The 23,581-nt window shown below is 59.4% G+C and overlaps 2 protein-coding genes across 2 annotated transcripts in view; both read left to right on the top strand.

Annotated features, from left to right (window-relative positions):
• The window catches only part of COL7A1 (collagen type VII alpha 1 chain), a 31,091-nt gene extending 11,017 nt beyond the window's left edge, over nt 1-20,074 (top strand). The window contains exons 37-118 of the mRNA XM_032161480.2: nt 111-137; nt 219-272; nt 392-454; nt 557-616; nt 744-779; nt 997-1,041; nt 1,120-1,155; nt 1,517-1,561; nt 1,657-1,692; nt 1,812-1,847; nt 2,227-2,259; nt 2,411-2,464; nt 2,538-2,597; nt 2,687-2,722; nt 2,830-2,910; nt 3,013-3,048; nt 3,240-3,284; nt 3,514-3,585; nt 3,825-3,869; nt 4,112-4,138; nt 4,355-4,384; nt 4,501-4,581; nt 4,654-4,689; nt 4,765-4,800; nt 4,892-4,972; nt 5,203-5,238; nt 5,645-5,707; nt 5,794-5,838; nt 7,123-7,158; nt 7,231-7,266; nt 7,379-7,474; nt 7,593-7,628; nt 7,714-7,749; nt 7,853-7,900; nt 8,247-8,282; nt 8,401-8,523; nt 8,607-8,807; nt 8,905-8,940; nt 9,021-9,083; nt 9,282-9,350; nt 9,426-9,470; nt 9,597-9,659; nt 9,841-9,885; nt 10,235-10,270; nt 10,400-10,435; nt 10,568-10,612; nt 10,777-10,809; nt 10,889-10,951; nt 11,069-11,104; nt 11,183-11,263; nt 11,386-11,454; nt 11,587-11,622; nt 11,704-11,745; nt 11,954-11,998; nt 12,080-12,124; nt 12,845-12,880; nt 12,963-13,022; nt 13,162-13,269; nt 13,420-13,491; nt 13,632-13,667; nt 13,799-13,858; nt 13,955-13,999; nt 14,218-14,253; nt 14,374-14,409; nt 14,486-14,542; nt 14,688-14,759; nt 15,278-15,349; nt 15,593-15,628; nt 15,980-16,060; nt 16,258-16,311; nt 16,386-16,439; nt 16,513-16,575; nt 16,961-17,023; nt 17,128-17,244; nt 17,415-17,492; nt 17,589-17,642; nt 17,827-17,875; nt 18,478-18,510; nt 18,650-18,736; nt 18,946-19,038; nt 19,170-19,367; nt 19,726-20,074. Of these exons, the coding sequence (XP_032017371.1) occupies nt 111-137; nt 219-272; nt 392-454; nt 557-616; nt 744-779; nt 997-1,041; nt 1,120-1,155; nt 1,517-1,561; nt 1,657-1,692; nt 1,812-1,847; nt 2,227-2,259; nt 2,411-2,464; nt 2,538-2,597; nt 2,687-2,722; nt 2,830-2,910; nt 3,013-3,048; nt 3,240-3,284; nt 3,514-3,585; nt 3,825-3,869; nt 4,112-4,138; nt 4,355-4,384; nt 4,501-4,581; nt 4,654-4,689; nt 4,765-4,800; nt 4,892-4,972; nt 5,203-5,238; nt 5,645-5,707; nt 5,794-5,838; nt 7,123-7,158; nt 7,231-7,266; nt 7,379-7,474; nt 7,593-7,628; nt 7,714-7,749; nt 7,853-7,900; nt 8,247-8,282; nt 8,401-8,523; nt 8,607-8,807; nt 8,905-8,940; nt 9,021-9,083; nt 9,282-9,350; nt 9,426-9,470; nt 9,597-9,659; nt 9,841-9,885; nt 10,235-10,270; nt 10,400-10,435; nt 10,568-10,612; nt 10,777-10,809; nt 10,889-10,951; nt 11,069-11,104; nt 11,183-11,263; nt 11,386-11,454; nt 11,587-11,622; nt 11,704-11,745; nt 11,954-11,998; nt 12,080-12,124; nt 12,845-12,880; nt 12,963-13,022; nt 13,162-13,269; nt 13,420-13,491; nt 13,632-13,667; nt 13,799-13,858; nt 13,955-13,999; nt 14,218-14,253; nt 14,374-14,409; nt 14,486-14,542; nt 14,688-14,759; nt 15,278-15,349; nt 15,593-15,628; nt 15,980-16,060; nt 16,258-16,311; nt 16,386-16,439; nt 16,513-16,575; nt 16,961-17,023; nt 17,128-17,244; nt 17,415-17,492; nt 17,589-17,642; nt 17,827-17,875; nt 18,478-18,510; nt 18,650-18,736; nt 18,946-19,038; nt 19,170-19,367; nt 19,726-19,742 (4,638 nt within the window). The 3' untranslated portion in view covers nt 19,743-20,074. The remainder of the gene's footprint in view (nt 1-110; nt 138-218; nt 273-391; nt 455-556; nt 617-743; nt 780-996; nt 1,042-1,119; nt 1,156-1,516; nt 1,562-1,656; nt 1,693-1,811; nt 1,848-2,226; nt 2,260-2,410; nt 2,465-2,537; nt 2,598-2,686; nt 2,723-2,829; nt 2,911-3,012; nt 3,049-3,239; nt 3,285-3,513; nt 3,586-3,824; nt 3,870-4,111; nt 4,139-4,354; nt 4,385-4,500; nt 4,582-4,653; nt 4,690-4,764; nt 4,801-4,891; nt 4,973-5,202; nt 5,239-5,644; nt 5,708-5,793; nt 5,839-7,122; nt 7,159-7,230; nt 7,267-7,378; nt 7,475-7,592; nt 7,629-7,713; nt 7,750-7,852; nt 7,901-8,246; nt 8,283-8,400; nt 8,524-8,606; nt 8,808-8,904; nt 8,941-9,020; nt 9,084-9,281; nt 9,351-9,425; nt 9,471-9,596; nt 9,660-9,840; nt 9,886-10,234; nt 10,271-10,399; nt 10,436-10,567; nt 10,613-10,776; nt 10,810-10,888; nt 10,952-11,068; nt 11,105-11,182; nt 11,264-11,385; nt 11,455-11,586; nt 11,623-11,703; nt 11,746-11,953; nt 11,999-12,079; nt 12,125-12,844; nt 12,881-12,962; nt 13,023-13,161; nt 13,270-13,419; nt 13,492-13,631; nt 13,668-13,798; nt 13,859-13,954; nt 14,000-14,217; nt 14,254-14,373; nt 14,410-14,485; nt 14,543-14,687; nt 14,760-15,277; nt 15,350-15,592; nt 15,629-15,979; nt 16,061-16,257; nt 16,312-16,385; nt 16,440-16,512; nt 16,576-16,960; nt 17,024-17,127; nt 17,245-17,414; nt 17,493-17,588; nt 17,643-17,826; nt 17,876-18,477; nt 18,511-18,649; nt 18,737-18,945; nt 19,039-19,169; nt 19,368-19,725) is intronic.
• Nucleotides 20,075-21,030: 956 nt separating this feature from the next.
• Nucleotides 21,031-21,369, top strand: UCN2 (urocortin 2). The gene has a single exon (XM_032161478.1). It carries the CDS (start codon nt 21,031-21,033, stop codon nt 21,367-21,369), a length of 339 nt encoding a protein of 112 aa, XP_032017369.1.
• The last annotated feature ends 2,212 nt before the right edge of the window (nt 21,370-23,581 follow it).

The following is a 23,581-nucleotide window of genomic DNA, read 5'->3' as shown; positions in this document are numbered from 1 at the left end:
GTTCTCCCAAGATCCTTGTAATCCAATTGGACCCCATGACTCTCATCCCTCCTGGTATCTTTGGGAGTGAGGTGTGGTCCAGGGTCATGGGATCATCATCTGTTTTCTAGGGTGACAAAGGCGATCGTGGGGAGCAGGTAAGTGAGGGACAAGCTGTGCTAGGGGTGGCTTGGAGTCTGATTCCTCTGTTCATTCCCTGACCTGGTGTTCTCTCCCAGGGTCCCCCTGGACCAGGTGAAGGTGGCATTGCTCCTGGGGAGCCCGGGCTGCCGGTGAGAGGCCTTGAGGCTCTGCTGGGGGCCCTGCTCAGGGGTGTGGGTCTCTCCTGGGGCAGTGGTTGGGTGCTGGGCTTCATAGTTCTTGGCTCACATTTTTACTCACTTCTTCCTAGGGTCTTCCCGGAAGCCCTGGACCCCAAGGCCCTGTTGGACCCCCTGGAAAGAAAGGAGAAAAAGTAGGAAGGCTGACTTGATGATGTCCCAGTTCTGGGGTGGGAAGCTGGGTGCTGGGGGCAGGGCCTCCCTTCGGTCTTCCCACCCATGCATTTCTCCTTCAGGGTGACTCTGAGGATGGATCTCCAGGCCTCCCAGGACAACCTGGGTCTCCGGGTGAGCAGGTGAGTGGAGGGGCCAGGGGTTCTGAATATGGTGGGCACAGCTCCAGCCCCCACCTCAATCATCAACCACTGCTCCATCCTCATGCCCAAACTCAAATCTCTGAACCCCCAAATTCATCCCTTCCAGGGCCCACGGGGACCTTCTGGAGCCATTGGCCCCAAAGTGAGTACCAGTGGGGGGATTCAGGTGTGAGGGGTGCTACTCTGGGCTCCCCATGGTGTTAGAGGAGGCTGGAAGATCAGGAGATAAGAGTTCCCTCCAGGTCAGAGGTCGTGATTTTGGAGGGGGTGGTTGGAGTTTGAGACCCCTTGTCTGGGTTTTGACATTCAAGCCCCCCCACCAACCCTCTCTCTCTCTTTCTCTCACCCTCTCTCTTCAGGGTGACCGGGGCTTTCCAGGGCCCCTGGGTGAGGCTGGAGAGAAGGTAAGTGCAACCTGGGGGGCTTCAAGGACCCTGGAGGATCTGGGCCCAACTCAGCTCTGACCTCTTCTGTTCCATCAGGGCGAACGTGGACCCCCAGGCCCAGCAGGATCCCGGGTAAACCCACTGGCTGCAATGCTCATACCAGCTGACCTGGCTGTGCCCTTTCTGGTTCTGACTTCTTGCCCTTGACCCCTGCTACCCCTGCTCCTCACCCCTCCTCAATGATCCCTTAATCCCTGCTGATACAGGCTCTAATCCTCAGCCCCAAGGGACCTGGCTTTGAACCTCTGGCCCTGCTGAACTGACCTTGACTTTCACTGACCTGGTGTCTGTCCTCCTGCCGAGTCTTACCCCTGCCAACCTAAATCCCAATCTTCCCTGACCCCTCTCCAGCCCCCACCCCAGCCTCTAGCCCTGTCTGTCCATATCCCCCATCCCCACCTACCTGCACAGCTCTTCCCTTCCTTTCCTCCAGGGGCTGCCAGGGGTTGCTGGACGTCCTGGAGCTGAGGGTCCTGAAGTGAGTCTGTGACTGTGGTGGGACCAGGAGTGGGACTTTTGTGTGTCCCTCCCTTTTCCCTTCCCCTCCTGGGCTCACACTTTCTCTACATTCAGGGGCCACCAGGACCCACTGGCCGCCAAGGAGAGAAGGTAGGTCCTCGGCTGGGGGTGGTACTGTCTGGTACTAGGGATGTGGCAGGTGGGACACTGGGATTTTGGGCTCCTAGGTGACTCCCTGAGCTGTCCCTGCTCCTGTCCTCTCTCCACAGGGGGAGCCTGGTCGCCCTGGGGACCCTGCAGTGGTGGTGAGTGATGGGAGGATGACACTGTGAGCACAGCACAGCCCTTGAGCAGTGACCCTCCTATAGAACACTATCTGGGCTGTGATTCCACAGTGCTGGGACCGTGAGCAGGCTCAGAGCTCTGCGGCTCTCCTTCTGCTAGAACCTGCCCCCAGACTCCTGGCTATGATCCTGTGACCCCATGACCGCCATACAGATCACGAGCTCTTTGTGTCAGTCCATTTTGTATAACCCCTTCCCTGCTGTCAGCGATGACCCTGTGACTCCTGGGCGGGGACTGAGCTGTATGACTTCCAATTCCCTGTGACCTCCATTCCAATGAAGACTTTGGTCATACAACCCCAAGGCAGGGCCAAGCTGTATCTGTCCTGTTTGTTTTCAGGGACCTGCTGTTGCTGGACCCAAAGGAGAAAAGGTAAGCCTGGTATGGGGCAAGGGGAGGTTTCTACATTGTTGAGGTCTAGGTCATAGGGCCTATCTATGGGACTTGGGGGGTCACAAGACTTGCTGGGTCAAGGGGTTAACTGGAGCCTGGGATGAGTACTGATGGTCTTTGTCACCTCCAGGGAGATGTGGGGCCTGCTGGGCCCAGAGGAGCTACCGGAGTCCAAGGGGAACGGGTAAGTGAAGCGAAGTGTTTAGGGGGCAGGTGGTGAAGGTTGTCTTCCTGACTTCTTATCCTTTCATCCACAGGGCCCACCCGGCTTGGTTCTTCCTGGAGACCCTGGCCCCAAGGGAGACCCTGGAGACCGGGTGAATCAATGTGGGAATGGGGAGTGTGACAGAGGGAGATGAGGTGGTGGGACCCCGACTAAGTCTTGCCCCCCTTCTGTCCCCTTCAGGGTCCCATTGGCCTTACTGGCAGAGCAGGACCCCCAGTGAGTACCTGTGACCCTGGGCAACCTCAAGGCTTCCGGGGTCCCCTCCCCTTGAGAACTGCCTGCTTCGAGCGTCCCACATCACCTCCCTCTTGCCTCCTCCACAGGGTGACTCAGGGCCTCCTGGAGAGAAGGGAGACCCTGGGCGGCCTGGCTCCCCGGGACCTGTTGGCCCCCGAGGACGAGAGGTAAGAGGCTGGAGTCGGGGGAGTCACGGTGGGTAAGGGAGTAGGGCTGTTGCCAGCATCATGGGGGTTCTTGGAACCAGGGCTGACTCTCATGTTTCACAGGGTGAAGTTGGAGAGAAAGGTGACGAGGGTCCTCCGGTGAGACTCCTTCCCACTGTGGTTTCTGATCCTTTACCCTTGAACTAGGATCCCAGTAGGCTGGTGCTCCACCAGTTCATCCATCCACTCCCTGCCTCCTGTCCAGCTGCTGCTCAGGCCCTTCTCTGTCCCTTCTCTCTGAGTTAGATCCTGACTGCCCTGTGCAGTATGACTTTTCTCTCTATCACCAGGGTGACCCGGGTTTGCCTGGAAAAGCAGGCGAGCGTGGCCTTCGGGTGAGTCTTGGCAGAGAGAAGTAACAGGGGTGATGGGAGGTGGGCATGAAGGTGATAGGAAAGGCTGAGGGGGGTAAGGGGTGATGGGAGGCCCTGCAGGGAGGAATGGGGTGATGGGAACCTCTGATGTGGATTTTGGAGTAATGGGGAACCTGGGGCAGTGTAGGGGGTCGTAAGGGCACCTGCAAAATACTGGGAGTGTCTGTCTCAGGCCAGTTGCTCTTCTTAGGGGGCACCTGGAGTGCGGGGGCCTGTGGGTGAGAAGGGAGACCAGGGAGATCCTGGAGAGGATGGACGAAATGTGAGTCCCAGCCTATGTATGACTCCTCACCCCAACCTTAACCCTCCAACCAGCCAATTCCCAATACCCGATCCTACCCCCCAACCCTGTAATACTAAGCCCTCCCAATCTTCACTTCTTGTGACCCCTGCACACACCCACCTGAAGGCTACCAACATTCCCATGAGTCCTCATGGTGCTTCCAAAGCTCCCCAAACTTCTGCCTACCTTGAGTGGCCCTGACCCCTGCCTTTCTGCAGGGCAGCCCTGGACCATCTGGACCCAAGGGTGACCGTGGGGAGCCAGTGAGTAGGGCTGGTGTCCTGGGCTCAGAAGGGATGGAGGGTTCCCTGGCGCTGCTGCCAGTGTGCCTTCACATGAGGGGTCTGGAATTCAAGGTGGGAAGCATGGATGGCCACCCGTGCCTGCTGGGGGCTGGCATTGGGGTGCTTCGGGGAACCTGGGGGCAGAGTTGAGCCTGGGGCAAACCAGAGCCATGGCCTGGGACCTGAGGGCTCCTATTGACTATAATCATTTCCTTTCCCAGGGTCCCCCAGGACCCCCGGGACGGCTGGTAAGGGCTGTGCTGGGTCTGGTCCTCCATCATTGCTCTCACTTGCCCCTTTAGCTCCACATCATGTCCCCTCATTCCTTCCACTAACTCCCACTTCCCCCACTGCCCCTCTGAAACCTCTGCAGATCCCTGGAGCCCCTCACAGACCCTGTATCCCCTCGCCAACCACTCTTCCCCTTGTTGAGCCATTCTTCTCACTGGTCATTCCCCCCACAGGTAGATACAGGACCTGGAGCCAGAGAGAAGGTATTAGGGTCTGTGGGTGGAGGGTAAAAAAGACCCCAGTGCCCCTCCCGGCAGGTTCTACCTTGGGCATGGCTTGGCTTCAAGGCTGTTCCTCAGCAAGCTTATCTCTGCCACAGGGAGAGCCTGGGGACCGCGGACAAGAGGGTCCTCGAGGGCCCAAGGGTGACCCTGGCCTCCCTGGAGCCCCTGGGGAAAGGGTGAGTGTGATTGGTCCTGGGGGGTGCAGGGGTGGGAGGGCCTGCTCTGATTTCTTCCTCCCCTATCCTCAGGGCATTGATGGGCTTCGGGGACCCCCAGGCCCACAGGTGAGTGATGCACTTTGCCCCATCTGCCAAGTCCCCATCTTGCCCTCATCTCTTATCTGACCCTGTTCCCTCCAGGGGGACCCAGGTGTCCGAGGCCCAGCAGGAGAAAAGGTGAGAGGGTGTGGAGGTTTCTCATGATGTGAGCCTGAGTTATCAGATCCACCTCGGCCTTGGTGGCCTCTTACCACTCTATTTTCCACAGGGTGACCGGGGTCCCCCTGGGCTGGATGGCCGGAGCGGACTGGATGGGAAACCAGGAGCCCCTGGGCCCTCTGGGCCGAATGTGAGTCTTGGTAGTCCTGCCTGGTTGTCCCCTTCACATGAGGACCCTAGACCCCAGCCTCGTTGGTTGTTCTTGGCCTTGACCAGCTCTGGGGCGAGACCTGTTGTCTGTGTCTTCTCCCAGAGCCCTACCTGGGTGGGGCATGTCCTTGCCATGCAGGCCTTAGGATCACAGGGACTAGAGCCCCTGACCCCATGACCATGATGAACTGACTTTGAGTCTCTCCTCAGGGTGCTGCAGGCAAAGCCGGGGACCCAGGGAGAGACGTAAGTGAGGGGAGATGCTGGGACAGATGGGGCTCAGGGGGCTGCGTAAACTCCGACCAGATCGTCATAGTCACAGCATCCGAGAGAGTTGGTAGGGGATTGGTTCAGCCTTGCCTTTGGGAGGGTCTCAGTCCCTGGCAGACAGGTTTTAGTAGAATCCCCCTTTCTGACCTTCTTTGCCTTGGGGGTCTTCATAGGCCCTCGAAGTTCTGGGGGGTTCTTCCCTTGGGAGTCTCAGCAGGGGCCCCCATCCATGGGGTCTGTGCCTGAGGGATCTCAATGGGACCTCCCAGTCCTGGGGGTCTCTACCCTGGAGGGAGATCTTTTTGGGGTCCTCTTAGTCCATGGGGTGTGCCCCAAGGGATATCTCAGAGGCCCTATAAATCTTAACAAAGACTTTTTCCAGGGGCTTCCGGGCCTCCGTGGAGAACAGGGCCCCCCTGGCCCCTCTGGTCCCCCTGGATTACCGGTGAGTCCAGACTTTCATGTTACCCCCTTTCCCCCTTACTACCCTCACCTGATCCCCAACATCTGACCAGTGATCTGTTCCCACAGGGAAAGCCAGGCGAGGATGGCAAACCTGGCCTGAATGGAAAAAACGTGAGTGTGTCCAGGGCAGCTGCGGTGAAACCTGCCAAGAAACGCCAGCACACCTACACAGCCCAGATCTGTAGCAGCACATGAGGCACACGTGCAGACACATGCATCCTGGCCTAGACATACAGATGCATCCAGAAACATAGTTCTTTTTTTTTTGAGACGGAGTTTCGCTCTTGTTGCCCAGGTTGGAGTGCAATGGCACGATCTCGGCTCACTGCAACCTTCGCCTCCTGGGTTCAAGTGATTCTTCTGCCTCAACCTCCCGAGTAGCTGGGATTACAGGCATGCGCCACCATGCCTGGCTAATTTTGTATTTTTAGTAGAGATGGGGTTTCTCCATGTTGGTCAGGCTGATCACAAACTGACCTCAGGTGATCCACCCGCCTCGGCCTCCCAAAGTGCTGGGATTACAGGCATGAGCCACTGCACCAGGCCTGGAAACATAGTTCTATATGCACACACAAGCAGCCTCACAGACACATAGGGAGTTAGGTGAATGGGCCAATTTATGCCAGGATGGGCTGACACGTGCCCAGATAACCCACAGCCATAGGCACAGGTGAAGAGCCACAGACAGGTCGACAGGCACAAACACGCTGGTGTGAAGCCACATTTGGGGCACTTAGAGATATGTTGATACCCAGACACTTCCACCCAGACTCATGTGCTAAGACATGGACCCAAGACCGCATGTGGACCTGTGTTGAGACATGGTGAGACACACATGGATGGCTCTGACCTGTGACATGTGCTAGGACATGCTGGCCCATGACTTTATATTGTCACCCACACGCTTATGGTCATACACATTGAGCTACACACAAGAGTTGCAGACAGATGCCAAGACACATGACTCTCAAGGCACTGGGGGCCTTTGGAGACATGTATAAGCCCATGCCCATATGCAGACATGGGCCAAGATGTGCAAACAGACCAGGACACACAGACCCATGGGTACATGTACTAAGACACACATGGATATGCACACACCCAGGACATGTGGACAATCACCAACCCAGAGATGCATAAATGTGGAGCTACCTCTAGAGAGCCAGAGTCAAAGGACATGTGTGCAGTTGCCTGTTGGGGTGAGCAGGCCTGTGCAGGCACACCCTTAGACATGCAGCAGCTCACTCGACGGCCACAGGCCATGCTCCAAGACACACACAGCCATGGAGCTACAGGCACAGAAATACAGTCACAGTCATCTGAAATCTACCAAGATAGTGTCTTGCAACCAGACACCAGTGAATGTTTGGGCTGATGTGAGTCCTCTGCCCACAGGGAGAACCTGGGGACCCTGGAGAAGACGGAAGGAAGGTAAAGTCCCCCACCTGGGGTCTCTCTGGTCTCTGCTTGGAGCCATGCCTGAAGTATCCTTGTCTTCCTTAGGGAGAGAAAGGAGATTCAGGTGCCCCTGGGAGAGAAGTGAGTATTGGAGTTTTCTGCAACCTCTGACCCCTGACCCTGACCCTGGGAGAATATGACTCCACTCTTTTCTGAGGTCTCAGGGTCCTGATGCTGGCTGCATCCTTCACAGGGTCGTGATGGCCCCAAGGGTGAGCATGGAGCTCCGGGTATCCTTGGACCCCAGGGGCCTCCAGGCCTCCCAGGGCCAGTGGGCCCTCCTGGCCAGGTGAGTGTCCTGGGTCATTCTGGGACTTCAGAGCATTAGAAGCCATTATGTTTCCACGGGCAACCCTCCCAGGAAGCCATGGGCCTTTGTGACCCCTTTGTGTTCTGCCATATCTCAGGGTTTTCCTGGTGTCCCAGGAGGTGCGGGCCCCAAGGTGAGTGCGGATGTTGGGTAGGGGGCATGGTGAGGGGCTGACCAGGCTGGGGGCCATTTCCCCACCTGATCATTCTTGCTTTCAGGGTGACCGTGGGGAGACTGGATCCAAAGGGGAGCAGGTGAGGCCCCCACCTTTTCCACATGCCCGGGTAGCCACAGCACCCACATGTGCACATGCACGCCCATCGGCTGGTTCCTAGCAGTTTGTCTTCATCTCTCCAGGGCCTCCCTGGAGAGCGTGGCCTGCGAGGAGAGCCTGGAAGCGTGCCGGTGAGCCAGGCTTGCGATGTCCCCTTGACTCTGTTTTGCATGCCCATTGGGGCCACCTCGCCATCCCCTTCCCCTTGCCATGAGGCTCCATAGGTTCTGTGCTGTGTGTTCAGTGCCCTGCCCCATTGGGATTCTTGTAGTCCACACTCAAGGGAACTTGGGCAGTGGGGACACGCCAGAAAGGGGCTCCCATGGGTCTCCAGCCATGCCTCAACCAAGTGCTAAAGGGTGCTCTGGGCAAGAGGCCTAGGGAAAAGTGTGTGGAGGTGCTTTCCTGAGGCTGTGTGGGGCAGAAGGCAGGAGCTTCTCTGTCATGGGCAGCCCTTCACCCAGCCTTTGTCCCCAGAATGTGGATCGGTTGCTGGAAACTGCTGGCATAAAGGTGGGTTGTTTAGGGGCTGGGGGTAGGGACAAGTGGGGGCCCTTAGGGCTAGTGGTGCCCACAGGCATGGGGGCTGCAGCGATGCACCCCGCTCCTCTGACCTGTTGCTGTCCCTCAGGCGTCTGCCCTGCGGGAGATCGTGGAGACCTGGGATGAGAGCTCTGGTAGCTTCCTGCCTGTACCCGAACGGCGTCGAGGCCCCAAGGGGGACTCAGGCGAACGGGGCCCCCCAGGCAAGGAGGTGAGCAGAGGTGGCTCAGTGGGGTGTGCCCCGTGGGGGGTGTAGCTGTACAGCCACCAGCATTCTCTCTTCCACTCCTGCAGGGCCCCATCGGCTTTCCTGGAGAACGCGGGCTGAAAGGAGACCGTGGAGACCCTGGCCCTCAGGGGCCACCTGGCCTGGCCCTTGGGGAGAGGGGCCCCCCTGGACCTCCTGGCCTTGCCGGGGAGCCTGGAAAGCCTGGTATTCCCGGGCTCCCAGGCAGGGCTGGGGGTGTGGGAGAGGAAGGAAGGCCAGGAGAGAGGGTGAGGCTGGGGGCTGACCAGGAGAGTGAGGGAAGAGGGGTTGGGAGGGGTGGGACCCACCCATGGGCTTGGCCCTCATCCGCTATTTGCATTTCAGGGAGAACGGGGAGAGAAAGGAGAACGTGGAGAACAGGTGCGCTGCGATGGGCTCCGTGGGGCAGGCTGTCTGGAGGCTGTGCTGGGGCTGCCACCCCATTTTCTTGTTTCCTGCAGGGCAGAGATGGCCCTCCTGGCCTCCCTGGAACCCCTGGGCCCCCTGGACCCCCTGGCCCCAAGGTGATCACCCCATCCCTGCCCTAGGCCTGTGACTAGTGACCAGGAAGCCACCCTTAGCTTGGTCCCCAGAAATATGGTAGTGTGTGCCATAACCCTGGAATTTCTGACCCTATAACCCTCTGTGATCCTGAGATCTGTGATGACCCCCCCATGCCTCTATGACAGAGACATCTCTCCCCTGTGACCTTGTGTTTGTAGGTGTCTGTGGATGAGCCAGGTCCTGGACTCTCTGGAGAACAGGGACCCCCTGGACTCAAGGGTGCTAAGGTCAGTGTGTGGGATCAGCTCGGGGCCACCCTCTGCCATGGCACCAGGGACTGACTGGACATCTCATCCTCACAGGGGGAGCCGGGCAGCGATGGTGACCGAGGTCCCAAAGGAGACAGGGTGAGGCCTCTCTCCACCCTTCCATAGAGCCCCCCTCCTTTCTGGGGGCACACTAGAGGTGGTGTGCATATGTACCTGGGCACGTGGCAGGGACTAGGGGCTCAGGGCACGACACTCTGCCTTCAGGGTGTGCCAGGCATCAAAGGAGACCGGGGAGAGCCTGGACCGAGGAGTCAGGATGGCAACCCGGTAAGTCCTTGCCCAACAGCCACAAATGTGCAAGAAGGTGGCTCTCACATGTGTTGTCCTGTGTACAGGGCTGGGGTCTGTACTGCCTGGGACTGTCTGGGTCCTGACTCTGTCTAGGGAGATGGTGGGTGGAGGGGAAGTTGGAACTAGGAAACTAAGGCCTTAAACCTGTTCTCTGCAGGGTCTACCAGGAGAGCGTGGTGTGGCTGGGCCTGAAGGGAAGCCGGTGAGTGGTGGCTGAAGCACCTGGCCCCAGGCTCTGGACCCTCTGCTAGGTGCTGCTGCTGCTGTGTGTGCATGTCTCTGTGTGTGTGTGTTTGTGTGTACCTGTGTCTATGTGCCTCTCTGTGTGTGCCTGCTTGTGTGTGCCTGTGTCTGTGTGTGTGTGGTTGTATGTGGATGTGTGTGTGCAGGCCTGTGTGTGCTATCTATGAGAGGAAGTCCATGGGTAGGTGTTATCTGTGACTGCAAAGGGCAAGTTATGGAAATTGACCCCCAAGAAAAAAGCCCCCAGAGGTTGAGAACAGGCCCAAGTGAGGCCCAGATTGAGGCTCATCAATGCCCTCTCTATGTAGGGTCTGCAGGGTCCAAGAGGCCCCCCTGGCCCAGTGGTGAGTACCCAAGAACCTTCACTTGTCTTGCCCCCATCCTGTGCCCTGCCCCAGTGAGCAGTACTGCCTCAGTTTCCCTGGTGGGGTGAAGCTAACTCCCCCTCATCAGACTCTTTTTCTCCCCAACAGGGTGGTCATGGAGACCCTGGACCACCTGGTGCCCCGGTGAGTGACCAGGGAGCACTGCCTGGTGAGGGTCTGGAAGGGCTGGGATAGGCATTGGCCACTGCTGATGAGCCAGGCCTTCTCTGTGTTAATCCCTGAGCCCTGTTCCCTGCCCTTGACCCTTTTCTCCAGGGTCTTGCTGGCCCTGCAGGACCCCAGGGACCTTCTGGCCTGAAGGTAAGTCTAGGTGTGTGGATGGGAGGAGGAGGCTCCTTCGAGCCGTGTCCGTGCCTGGGGTAGTGTGCGCCAGCCTCCTGGGCTGTCATCTCCTGCAATGAGGCTGAGCTCCAGGAGCCCTGGCCACATGGGCTCTGCTCATGCAGTCTCTGGGTTGTTTGCAGGGGGAGCCTGGAGAGACAGGACCTCCAGGACGGGTGAGTGGCCTAGCTCACAGGTTAGGGTCATAGAGAGATGGGTGGGGTTGGCACTGCCCTGAACTTTCTCTTCCTCCAGGGCCTGCCTGGACCTACTGGAGCTGTGGGACTTCCTGGTCCCCCCGGCCCTTCAGGCCTTGTGGTGAGTGAGTCCCTGTGGCCCCTGCAGGGACACTGTGTTTTCACTCCTTGGGGCCCATGTTATCTCATGTCCTCCTGTGTCCATTGTCACCCTGACATCTGACTTGTTCTCCCTCAGGGTCCACAGGGGTCTCCAGGTTTGCCTGGACAAGTGGTGAGTTCTGGGGGTCAAGGATTGGGCTCCAAGGGTCAGGGGTCGACAGGCAGCCCTGACAGAGCTCCTCCCTCTCAGGGGGAGACAGGGAAGCCAGGAGCCCCAGGTCGAGATGGTGCCAGTGGAAAAGATGGAGACAGAGGGAGCCCTGGTGTGCCAGTATGTGTTCTGGGGGCAGCTCGCTAGGGTGTGGTGCCCGGCTGTGGGCCTGAAATATGAGGAGTGGGGCAGCAGGGGTGGTGGTGGAGAGGCACTGAGTTCCTCATGCTGCTCTGCCATAGGGGTCACCAGGTCTGCCCGGCCCTGTCGGACCTAAAGGAGAACCTGGCCCCACGGGGGCCCCTGGACAGGTGATCTTCGACCCTGACTTCCACCCCCTGCAGCAACTCCTCTGCCTCACCCACAAGCCTGTTTCCAAATGCCATAGGGGTGGCAGGGTGGGGGCAGGGGAGGAGGAGGAAACTCACTAGCATTCCCCACAGGCTGTGGTCGGGCTCCCTGGAGCAAAGGGAGAGAAGGTGAGTGTGTGTGGGGCTGCCAGTGAGGGGGGGTCAACTGGTGGGAGCCAAGGAATCCCACTGACCTCTCCCCCTTACCAGGGAGCGCCTGGAGGCCTTGCTGGAGACCTGGTGGGTGAGCCGGTAAGTAGGGAACTTCTGACAGCAGAAGTTCTGGGGGTCCTGTCTCTCCAGTGGCCTAACTTCTGACCTTTGACCCATAATTTACCCACCCTCATGACCCTCAGCTTTCATAGTAGACTCCATATTTGAGCCTTGGCCCCATGCCTCCCTCTGGAGTCTCATCTTTCTGTGACTGATGCCTGTGTTGCCTCCTGACCTCTGTCAACAGGGAGCCAAAGGTGACCGAGGACTGCCAGGGCCTCGAGGCGAGAAGGTGAGGTGGGCTGACCCTGGGGCCTGAGTACTGAGCAGAGAAGGCTCAGTCCGGACAACCCTCACCGACCATTCTGTGCAGGGTGAAGCTGGCCGTGCAGGGGAGCCCGGAGACCCTGGGGAAGATGTGAGTCCGGGGCCTAGGCAAGGGCGAGCCTGGCCTGAGTGTGATGGCGGCCATAAGGGGCCACTCTTGGGCCTGGGCACATGTCTGAGCCCCTGAGTCGGGCTGCATGTCCCAACATCCAGGAGCCTGCTCCCTGGATCACAGGGAGCCACACGCTGTCAGCTTCCACACTCTGAGCTCTGGCGGCCCTGCCTTGGCTTCTGTGTGCCTGTCCTTGGTCTGTTCCTCACCACATCTGGGCACACGTGTGCTCCGGTCTGATCTCCCAGATCTCAGGACACACCTGAGTTCTTGTGAACCTCTCCTTGGTCCTGTGTTTACAATCCTCCTTTCCCCTGCCCCTGGCTGCCAGTGTTCAGCCTGTGGCCACGCCTGCTCTACCCGGGAGTGGACGTGTTGGGGTTCCCCTCTGAGCGCCCGTGTGTCCACACTCATGTCTGTGGAGCCAGATGTCTGCACTCATGTGTGAGCTCCATGTGCCTGTGGCCATGCCTGAACTCCCACCTGTCTATGGTTGTATCTGAGCGTCCCTCTGCCTGTGCTGTCCTGAGATAGGCCATGGTCATGTCTGAGCTCCTGTGAGCCAATTCTTGGTCGCATGTCTGAGTTCCCGTGTGTTCATGGTCACATCAGAGCTCCCCTGGGAATATTTTCGGCCCATGTCTGAACTCTGTGCTCATGTTCCTACCCTCTCAAATGCTGTTTGCTGGGTTTTTTTAGGGTCAGAAAGGGGCTCCAGGACCCAAAGGTTTCAAGGTATGTGTACCCAGAAGGGTCCCTGCTGGGGTCCTGGTCCTGAGACTCCCTGAGCTTGATCTGATGCCTCTTTTCCTAAAAGGGTGATCCAGGAGTCGGGGTCCCGGGCTCCCCTGGGCCTCCTGGCCCTCCAGGTGTGAAGGTAAGTCAATGCCCCATCACCAGTTGTGGGGGCAGCGGGCCGGGCAGCCGCTGGAGGTAGGAGGAAGAGGGAGTTCTGGTGAGAGTCCTGGGAGGGGTCCTGCATTGACCATTCCCTCCCTTTGCTGTGTTTATTTCAGGGAGATCTGGGCCTCCCTGGCGCCCCCGGTGCTCCTGGTGTTGTTGGGTTCCCGGGTCAGACAGGCCCTCGAGGAGAGATGGGCCAGCCAGGCCCTAGTGGAGAGCGGGTGAGGGGCTGGGAACAGCATGTAGGAGCTTGGTGAATCCGTGGTGGGTGAGGAGGGGGCCCTGCCTCGGGGGTTCCCAGTCTTGAGAGGGCAGAGGGTAGGAAGGTTCCCAAGTCACTCTCTGCCTCTCTTGCCCCATTTTTCTGGTAGGGTCTGGCAGGCCCCCCAGGGAGAGAAGGAGTCCCAGGCCCCTTGGGGCCACCTGGACCACCGGGGTCAGTGGTGAGTAGAGGTGCCCTAAAGCCCCATGTGTTTGATTTCCTGTCCTCGTGAGGACTTAGGATGGGGGCTGGGCCACACTGTGGGGTGCTGGGGGAGATTCTTTGAGAGCCACAGGAACCTCACCTCACTCTGACCTACAGGGACCACCTGGGGCCTCTGGACTCAAAGGAGACAAGGTAGGTGGGACAAGGGCTGCTGGCTGTCTCTTGTGCCCTTGTCACCCCCTCCAGCCTCCACTGACCTCCCATGACCCTGCGTCCCCCCACTGATTCCCCTCACTGATCCCCGGTGTCCTGTTGGTCTCCAGGGAGACCCTGGAGCAGGGCTGCCCGGGCCCCGAGGTGAGCGTGGGGAGCCAGGCGTCCGGGTACGTATGTCCTACTCCACAGCCGAGCTCCCTTCATCCCAGCTCTTGCCTCTGATTTCCAACCTCTGAGTTAATGAACCTAATGTCACCATCCAGGGTGAAGATGGCCGCCCCGGCCAGGAGGGACCCCGAGGACTCACGGTGGGTCCCGCTGGGAAAAGTGACAGTGCTGTGACTTCAGTCCCCTGCCTGTGCCCTTTGTACCCCAGGACTCTCTGCCATCCTCCCTAGCCCTCTGGCCCTCCTTGTCTACCCCTATCCCCTTTGTCTGGTCCCCACTGTTTCCCTCCTCCCCCCGATCCTCCTCCGTCCTCCACTGCCCTGGTTCCTGTAGCTCACGGTCACCTTCTCTCACACAGGGGCCCCCTGGCAGCAGGGGAGAGCGTGGGGAGAAGGTAGGAACGTGGGGAAGGTCCTGGAGTGAGTGGGGTGGGTGAGTGGATCTTGTATGATATTAGAATTCAGGTGCAGGGCCTCCCCAGTTTGGGAGGGACTCACACTCTTTCACCCAATAGGGTGATGTTGGGACTGCAGGACTAAAGGGTGACAAGGTGAGTGTGGGCACGGGGAGGGCAGGGCAGGGGCCAGGGTGCTCCCGACTCCTCTAACTTCTCCCTGCCCCCTCAGGGAGATTCGGCCGTGATCCTGGGGCCTCCAGGGCCACGGGGTGCCAAGGGGGACATGGTGAGTGGGCCCACATGCAGACTGGGTCTCCCCTGGGTGCGAGAGGGACCCCGTGGGGCTGGCCCAGGGCATCTGAGAGCTCAAATCCCCAGAGGGTGAGGGACCTTCAGCCCCTTACTGTGACTTCTTACCCAAACCAACCCAGGGTGAACGAGGGCCTCGGGGCTTGGATGGTGACAAAGGACCTCGGGGAGACAATGGGGACCCTGGTGACAAGGTACAGGGAAAAGGGTGGTGTACTCTCTGTGGGGTCCTGTGGCTGTGGGGGTTCCACAGCATCTGTGAGGGCAGGAGGGGAGGACAGGAGGAGGCTTTCTGGGGTTCAGGGGGAAGGGGTTCTGTGGCTGACTATGGAGTGGCTGAGAGGAGGGGCTCTAGGGAGGGCTCAAGGTCTTGGTGTGAGGTTAGGAGAGCTCTGTGGACTGGCCCTATGAGGGGCCCTAGAGGGACAGGAAGGGGGCTCCTCGGGTGTCCCCATCTGAAGCACCTTCAGATGGGATGAGGAACCCGGTGATAAGAGGGCGGGGCAAGGGTCTGGAGTCTTTGGGGTGAGAAATGAGCCAGTCCATGGACTACAGCCCCCAGTTCCACCCGCTATGGCACAGGCTGGGAGGGCGTGCCGCTAGGGCCATTCAGGAGTGACTCGAGCTCTGCCCCAGCTGGCAGGCTCATTGTATTCTAAGCCCCCAGCCTGATCTGGTCCTGACTGAATCCCTCTCCTGGTCACTCCCACAGGGCAGCAAAGGAGAGGCTGGTGACAAGGGCTCGGCTGGGTCGCCAGGACCGCGTGGACTCCCAGGACCCCAGGCAAGTCCTGCCCCAGGCCCAGGCCCAGGTCCAGAGCCAGCATCACACACACACACATATCCTGGGGGTCCTCTAAGTGCGGGGGGTTCTGGCTCCCTCGCTGCTGGCCCCATGTGTGTTCATCCGGGATCTGTGTGTGCCCTGGGCCCCGGCCACTGAGCATCTGAGTGGCCACACATGCAGCGGATGGACCAATGTTGGGGACAGTCTCACTGAAGGGCTCCCCATCTGTGTTTCTCACAGGGTCAACCTGGTGCAGCAGGGATCCCTGGTGACCCGGTAAGATGCCCCTGCTCCCACAGGGGCCCCCTGTCCCCAGAGGGCCCCCGTCACCATGGTCGTCCCACCAGTGTGGTAGCTTTTGACCTTACAGTGACCCAGTGCTCTCATGGTGTCCTCATGTTGCCCAGGGTCCCCCACCTCCACAGTAGCCACCTATGATGGTGTCCCCTGCCCATGGTTACCCTTATCCCCTGCCTACGGTGACCCTTGTCCCCATGGCAAGCCCCCGTGGCTCTGGCCTCCAGAGGTGACCCCCACCCCATGGTGTTCCCTACCCACTATCCAGGGCGATTCTCTTTGGTCCCTCACTGACCTCCTCTGACCTCACATGGACCCTCTCCCTGCTAGGGATCCCCAGGAAAGGATGGAGTGCCTGGTATCCGAGGAGAAAAAGGAGATATTGGCTTCATGGGTCCCCGGGGCCTCAAGGTAGGAAAGAAACAAGATTGGTTTTTTCTGGTCAGGAAGGCCTAATGTTGAAGGGCGAGGGACCTGGGGTCAGATATTAGGGCGCTGGGTCAGAGGTTGGAGTACCTGAGGCCTGTTTGGGGAGTTGGTTTCAGGGTGAAGGGGGTCACAGAGTGAGGTGTCTGGGAATCACTTCTTCATCTGCTTTTCTCCCTCAGGGTGAACGGGGTGTGAAAGGAGCCTGTGGCCTTGATGGAGAGAAGGGAGACAAGGTACAGAGGGGCTGGGGGCTGGGGGGCTACGTGGCCTGGGGCCTAAGGCTCACCCCACTGCCTGATGCCTGCAGGGAGAAGCTGGTCCCCCAGGCCGCCCCGGGCTGGCAGGACACAAAGGAGAGATGGTGAGTGTGGGCACGCTCAGAATGAGGGGGCCACGGGTGGACGGGGGCCAAGTTCGTGTCTTTTTTTCTCCAGGGGGAGCCTGGTGTGCCAGGCCAGTCGGGGGCCCCTGGCAAGGAGGGCCTGATCGGTCCCAAGGTACAGGGTCTGTGGACAGTGGACATGACAGGGAGTCAGGATGGGGCAGGGAAGCTCACGGTCGGGTCATGGGGGTGTAGGGACAAGGAAGGCTGTGGAGGGTTGGGACTTTGGGGGCTGAAGTGGGGCTGGTCTTGAGGTGTCAAGGTGGGTTGGGGTCACAGTGGAGTTAGGATGAAAGCATGGGAGGTGGAGGGGGCACGTGCCTCAGGGCAGGGGGCTATAGTGGAGTTGGAGTCATGGGGATCACATCTGGTTGGCTCACAGGTGCTTGGGTTACAGAAGGTTTGGGCATTAGGCCAGGGAGCTCATGGGAGTTCAGGGAGGTTCCAGAGCTGAGGCAGGTCAGGGCAGAAGGTCTCTCTCATGCTTCTTCTGTTCCCAGGGTGACCGAGGCTTTGATGGGCAGCCAGGCCCCAAGGGTGACCAGGGCGAGAAAGGGGAGCGGGTGAGTTGAGGCCATGGTCATGGTGAATTGAGGGGAGCGTGCCCTTTGGGAGAGGGTCCATCTTTGGGGCCTCTGATTACTGACTCTGTCCTATATCTCCCCAGGGAACCCCAGGAATTGGGGGCTTCCCAGGCCCCAGTGGAAATGATGGCTCTGCTGGTCCCCCGGGGCCACCTGGCAGTGTTGGTCCCAGAGGCCCCGAAGGACTTCAGGGCCAGAAGGTAAGGGGCCCCAGATCTGACTCCTGATCCCTGAACCTTCCCTACCCCTCCAACCTCTTAACCATCCTCCAGCCTGCCTGCCCCAACCTCTGAAGCTGTGACCTCCAACCTGCCTGACTCCTGATCCCCACTGCCTCTGACCCTGCTCACTTGGTCCCTGTGTCTGACAGGGTGAGCGAGGTCCCCCTGGAGAGAGAGTGGTGGGGGCTCCTGGGGCCCCTGGAGCTCCTGGAGAGAGAGGGGAGCAGGTGAGTAGGGATTCCCAGGCTTGGGTCAGAGATCGGGGTGACTTCTGTTGTCCCTGAGATCAGAGGTCACAGCCTGGTCCCATCTGTTGCACATAGGGGTGGCCAGGGCCTGCCGGCCCTCGAGGTGAGAAGGGAGAAGCTGCACTGACGGTGAGTGTGGGCCTGGATGGGCCTGGATGGGCCTGGGTGGGCTGGGGCCCTGCCTCCCTCACCCAGCACCCTGACCCCTGGGCCCTGGCTCCATGCAGTCTCACCATAGTCCCTGCATTATGTGCCCTATGTCCTTCCTGTGAGCCATGGGTTCTTCATGGTCCCCGTGGTCTTCTGCTCCCAGGAGGATGACATCCGGGGCTTTGTGCGCCAAGAGATGAGTCAGCACTGCGGTGAGTGGTGCCCAGCCTGCAGTCTCCCGCTCCACCCCAGCACCCTAGGCAAGGGCAGGCAGGCCCCTAGAACTTACAGGGCAAGCAGTCAAGAAGATGGGGGGATGGATGGATACACAGAAGGACACGTGTGCTGCAGGACTGACACATGACACGTGTCCCCAGTGGAGGGAGACACACAGGCAGATGAGGATTGCCATGCAGTGTTCTCAGATGTCCAGCTTGGCTGTCTGGGGAGCGGGATGATGGTGGGAGCAGAGCTGGTCCCCTTGGGCCTGACCTGGACCCGGTGGGAGGGGCATCAGAGTGAAGCTGTCTCTTCCCGTCTCTGTCTGCACCACCTGCCTGTTTCTGTGTCTGGCCTGCTTCTGTCTCTTGCCTTTTGTTGGCCTGTTCCCAACTTCCCTCTCCTCTGCCTTCTTCTCATTTTCCATCTCTCTATCTACCTCCCACCCTCTCTCTTCCTCTCTCTCCTGTCTGTTACACTCTCCTGCTGTCTCTTTGTGTTTCTCTACCCCTCTGCGTGTGTGTCTCTGTCTGTCTCTCCATCTTCCCATCCTTCTCTCTGTCATTGTCTCTCTATCCCTCTCTGCCCCCTCTAGCCTGCCAGGGCCAGTTCATCGCATCTGGATCACGTGAGTAGTTTTCTACTCCCAGAACTTTCTTCACCCCAGGCTCTGCCCTGCCTATCAACTGGGGTCCTCTCAGCAGGGTTGGCTGGGATGGCTGCCCATGGTAACTTCAGGGCCCTGAGGCCCCTGCTCTTGGCTCCAGGACCCCTCCCTAGATATGCTGCAGACACTGCCGGCTCCCAGCTCCATGCTGTGCCTGTGCTCCGCGTCTCTCATGCAGAGGAGGAAGGTGAGGACAGCTGAACCCGTGGGGCAGCTATGGTTGGGTCCCAGACATGCACATGGGTGTCCATGAATGCAGGGCACATGCCAAGCACATAGGGTCTGCAAGCAGGGCACACGCATGGGCACTGTGTACACACAGTGGAGATCAGTGCTGCCCACCTTGCCCCGGGGGCCAGCAGCCACTGCTTCCAGCACACCCTGCCCTACCTGCAGAGCGGGTGCCCCCTGAGGATGATGAGTACTCTGAATACTCCGAGTATTCCGTGGAGGAGTACCAGGACCCTGAAGCCCCTTGGGATAGTGACGGTGAGAATGGGGGGCTGTGCCCAGTGGGGCCTGGGGAGGGGCAGGCAGAGCTGAGCCCTGCTGACCTCCCCCTGACCTTGTAACCCTCTCTGATTCCCACAAACCCTGCTGACTTGACCCCATTGGCCCAGACCCCTGTTCCCTGCCGCTGGATGAGGGCTCCTGCACTGCCTACACCCTGCGCTGGTACCATCGGGCTGTGACAGGTGGCACAGAGGCCTGTCACCCTTTTGTCTATGGCGGCTGTGGAGGGAATGCCAACCGTTTTGGGACCCGTGAGGCCTGCGAGCGCCGCTGCCCACCCCGGGTGGCCCAGAGCCGGGGGACAGGTATGGGCTGAGCCCCCGCAGCGGGGGACTGGGCACTGAGCCTGCCTGGATCGGGTTCTAGGGGAGGAGTCCTTGGGCCAGGGTTCCAGGTCAGGGTCCTGGAGGAGACGCTCCCTCACAGTAGGGGACCTGGGGCAGATGCCCAGACCAAAGAGCTGAATATAGAGCCCCAGCTGTGGAGCCCCCAGTAGGGTCCCCTTCCATGTTCCCTCCTGTAAAGACCTAAGTATGGACCCCTCTGAGGTCAGAGCCCCCACTTCCTGTTGTAGCCTCAGCTCCCTCCCCTTGGGTGCCTCTGCCTGAGCTTCTCCAGGGAAGGTCAGATGGCTGACGACCGTTTCCAACCTGTCCTCACCAGGTACTGCCCAGGACTGAGGCCCAGATAATGAGCTGAGATTCAGCATCCCCTGGAGGAGTCGGGGCCTCAGCAGAACCCCACTGTCCCTCCCCTTGGTGCTAGAGGCTTGTGTGCACATGAGCGTGCGTGTGCATGTCCGTTATTTCAGTGACTTGGTCCCGTGGGTCTAGCCTTCCCCCCTGTGGACAAACCCCCATTGTGGCTCCTGCCACCCTGGCAGATGACTCACTGTGGGGGGTGGCTGTGGGCAGTGAGCGGATGTGACTGGCGTCTGACCCGCCCCTTGACCCAAGCCTGTGATGACATGGTGCTGATTCTGGGGGGCATTAAAGCTGCTGTTTTAAAAGGCTCCTGTTGTGACTGTTTGGAAAGATAGGGGTGTCAAGGGGGAAGGTTTTCCTCGGGGGGTTGGTATTATTCTGCGTGGGTACAGAGTCCCTCTGCCCAGTCCTGGTCACTGTCTTGTGATTCTCAGTCCCCAACTTGTCCCCAGAAAAGAGTAGATAGGTTGGGGGCTAACGACATGTTTCCACTGCCCCCCGGGAGGGATGAGTCATTGATGGGGGGCTGCCTCATGCCAGGAAGCATGTCCCAGCTCCCACCCCAGAGGGCTGAGGGAGATAAATGGGCCCTGAAGCGGGGTAGAGGGTCAGACCACAGGACAGCATTGCCTGGCCCCAGCCCCAGGCAGCCACGGCAGCCTGACTTACCCCAGAAGCAGCTGGTGGCGGTAGGACTGGGTTAGGTCGGGATGGGAAGGGTCTTGGGGGTTGAGTGGATCTGGGGTTTGGCTTTATAGAGGGCTTGGACCCAGGGGGCTCTGGGATCTCTGGCTGCTTTTCTACCTCTGAGACCCAATTCCTGCCCTTCTCTTTCCTGCAAGCTGCAAGCTCTCCTGCTGAGAACCGCCTGCCCTCCTGTGGACTCTGTGTTTCTCTGTCTGAATCTTTCTTTCCATCGTGCTCTCTGTCTCTGGGATGGTTTCTGTCTCTGTCTTTTTCTTCTAGTCTCCATTTTGCTCTGCCTCCATCTCCTTCATCTCCCTCTCTTGCTGTCTCTCTGTCTCTGGATTTCTTTGTCTCTTTTTTTCTGTCTTGCTTTCTGCCTCTCTGTCTCATTCTGGCTCTCCTCTTGTCTCCCCTTCTCTGTCTCTGGCCTGGCCTCTCTAACCCCTTTCTTGGTGTCTTCCTCTCTCTCCATCCCGCGCTCTGTCGTTCTGCCCTTGCCATCTGTCTCTGTCCATGGACCCCAACTGACCAGAGCCCCTGCCCTGAGCCCATTTTCTCCTTGCAGCCTGACCTCATGATGACCAGGTGTGCTCTGCTGGTGCTGATGGTCCTGATGTTGGGCAGAGTCCTGGTTGTCCCAGTGACCCCTATCCCAACCTTCCAGCTCTGCCCTCAGAATTCTCCCCAGACCACTCCCCGACCTGCAGCCTCAGAGAGCCCCTCAGCTGCTCCCACATGGCCGTGGGCTGCCCAGAGCCACCGCAGCCCCACCTGCCACCCTGGCTCACGCATTGTCCTATCGCTGGATGTCCCCATCGGCCTCTTGCAGATCTTACTGGAGCAAGCCCGGGCCAGGGCTGCCAGGGAGCAGGCCACCACCAACGCCCGCATCCTGGCCCGTGTCGGCCGCCGCTGAGCCTGAGGGAGGGAGTCACAGTGATAGGGCCACCCTGGATGGGAAGACCTGGAGGGCAGCCACACAGCTGGACGGATGCTGCCACATCTGGGCATAGAGTGTCCGGACACTGCCACATGGAGCCACTGCCATGCAGGTCATATCAGATCTGAGTGCCCCACAGAGTCACAGTGTGTCTGGAGAGCCTGGACATTGGACATTGCTAAGTTGGGTCACTGCCACATGGAGTGTTGCCTGTGTGCCCCACAGACCTAATATATGTCTGGACAGCTTGGATGCTGCCACGTAAGGTCACTGCTGTGGCGAGTCTTGCTATGTCTGAGGGCCCCATAGTCACAGAACACTGGACACCACCACATGCGGTCATCATCATGTTATTTCAGGAGCCTCAACACGAGAGCTCAACACTGCCTCCAGGACAAGTCCCTCTGAGGCCCACAGGTCTGTCATCCCATAGGCCACCACACAGAGAAATGCTGGCTGAGGGTCACTTGCTTGCTCTGTGCCCCATGAGGCAGCACCTGCCCCAGATGGACGGGGCTGTGAGGGGTGTCTCCAGGCACAAAGGCCCGAACACAGGAAGCCTGTGACCGTGGCAGCCTTGCCTTATGGGCTCATGTGCGCGTGTGTGGCTGAGTCTCTGACAGCTATGAGTGTGTGTGAGCAGGGTAAAGGTATGCGAGGGGTCTGAGAGGAGTGGGTGCTTGTCCCCCAAACCTGCATGAAGCAAGAACAACTCCTGGCCAGGCCCTGTCCTCCCCATGTAACTAACCCTGCATCCCCAGCCTCAAACCAGGGACACGCAGGGCTCACAGGAGACAGGGCTCAGGCTCCCAGGGCTCCAACCAAACTCTGTCCTGCTTCACGCACGGATTGTCCTGGGCAAAGGTGTTCACCTTTCCGAGCCTCGGTTTCCTTATCTGTAAAGCAGAGCGACACAAACAAGCCTGTGAGCATTGTGTATGTAGCAGACATGGAGGTCCTGCAGCAGGAGGTGCTCAATAAACACAAAGCGATTGAAGGATGGGACGTGCGAGAATCCCAGTCATGTGCACCCACGCTGCGACACCTGGGGGGTGAGTCATACCTGGCTTCTCTGCCTTCCTCCCTAGCTCCCCGGTTAACTGACCTGGTCCCTTGGTTTGGAAGGACTAGGTTTTGCCTGATTTCACAGCCCAACTCCATTGCTGGGCCAGAGACAGAACTCACTTTCTGGGCAGTGCGGACAGGCTTGCCCGCAGAGGGGGCAGGCACTCTGGGCTGTGCAGATAACTCTAGGTGGACATGAAGGCAGACGCTGGGTGGCATGGGCAGCTCTGGCGGGAGAGGGAGACTGTACTGGCCAGAGCGCGGCCGGCTGACTGGAGTGGGGGCACTGGCGCTGCCCTCACAGTTGTAAGCAGCCCTGTGGGGGCGGGCCTAGGGCGGGCTGGGGAGGCGGGGCTGCAGGAGCCGCAGGAGTCGCTTCTCTCTCTTCAGAGTGCTGGGCAGGGTGACCCCACTCTGGAGCTGCAGGGTGCAGTGGCCCTGGCCAGTTTGGTTGCAGGATGGACAGAGGCTCGTTAGGAGGCAGCTCCCTGACCGACCTGGGGCCGGGGAGCAGCAGGCGGGGTAGGCACGGGACAGCGTGGGGAGGGTGGGGGGTTAGGGAAAGACCTGGATGAAGTCAGGGTGGTGCTGGAGGGGTGTGAGAGTGTTGGGAGGTCTCTCCTGGTTTAGGGGTGCTCTGAGGGGCATTCATCTGTCAGTGGCCCGAAGGAGGGGGAATACTGTCACCCTGCAAGGGAGAGGGGGCTGGGCCACGGGGGAACTATAAATAGTGTCTTCCTCCAGCCCAGGGGGAGGGACCGCCAGCTGGAGCTGCCCAGGCCCTCCTGCTCTGCTCTTTGCTGGCCTCCAAGGGATTATGTTTGTCCAGGTCTCCTCTTACGGGTCACACCAGTTTGGGGAAGTCTAGAGGCTCATTTAGGATGGGTTTCACATGATGTGGCTTTAGCCCTTAAACCAGCACTTCCAGCGTGTCTGCTGTGTGCCCTGTGCCAGTCCTGAGCTTCTCTGAACACCTGCTGTGTACTCAGTTTGGTCATGAACCTCTCTGAACCCTTTCTGTGTGCCCTTGCTGGTCCTGAATCCCTAAGCACCTACTGTACACCCTGTGGCAGGCTGGAAGGAGGAAGTGCAGATCAGGGTTCCCAGGCTGCTTGGTGACATG

Source organism: Hylobates moloch, unplaced genomic scaffold (assembly GCF_009828535.3).
Source record: "Hylobates moloch isolate HMO894 unplaced genomic scaffold, HMol_V3 SCAFFOLD_8, whole genome shotgun sequence".
NCBI classification, from domain to species: domain Eukaryota; kingdom Metazoa; phylum Chordata; class Mammalia; order Primates; family Hylobatidae; genus Hylobates; species Hylobates moloch.
The sequence above is the reverse complement of the archived record's forward strand: the minus strand, read 5'-3'. Positions and strand labels throughout refer to the sequence as shown.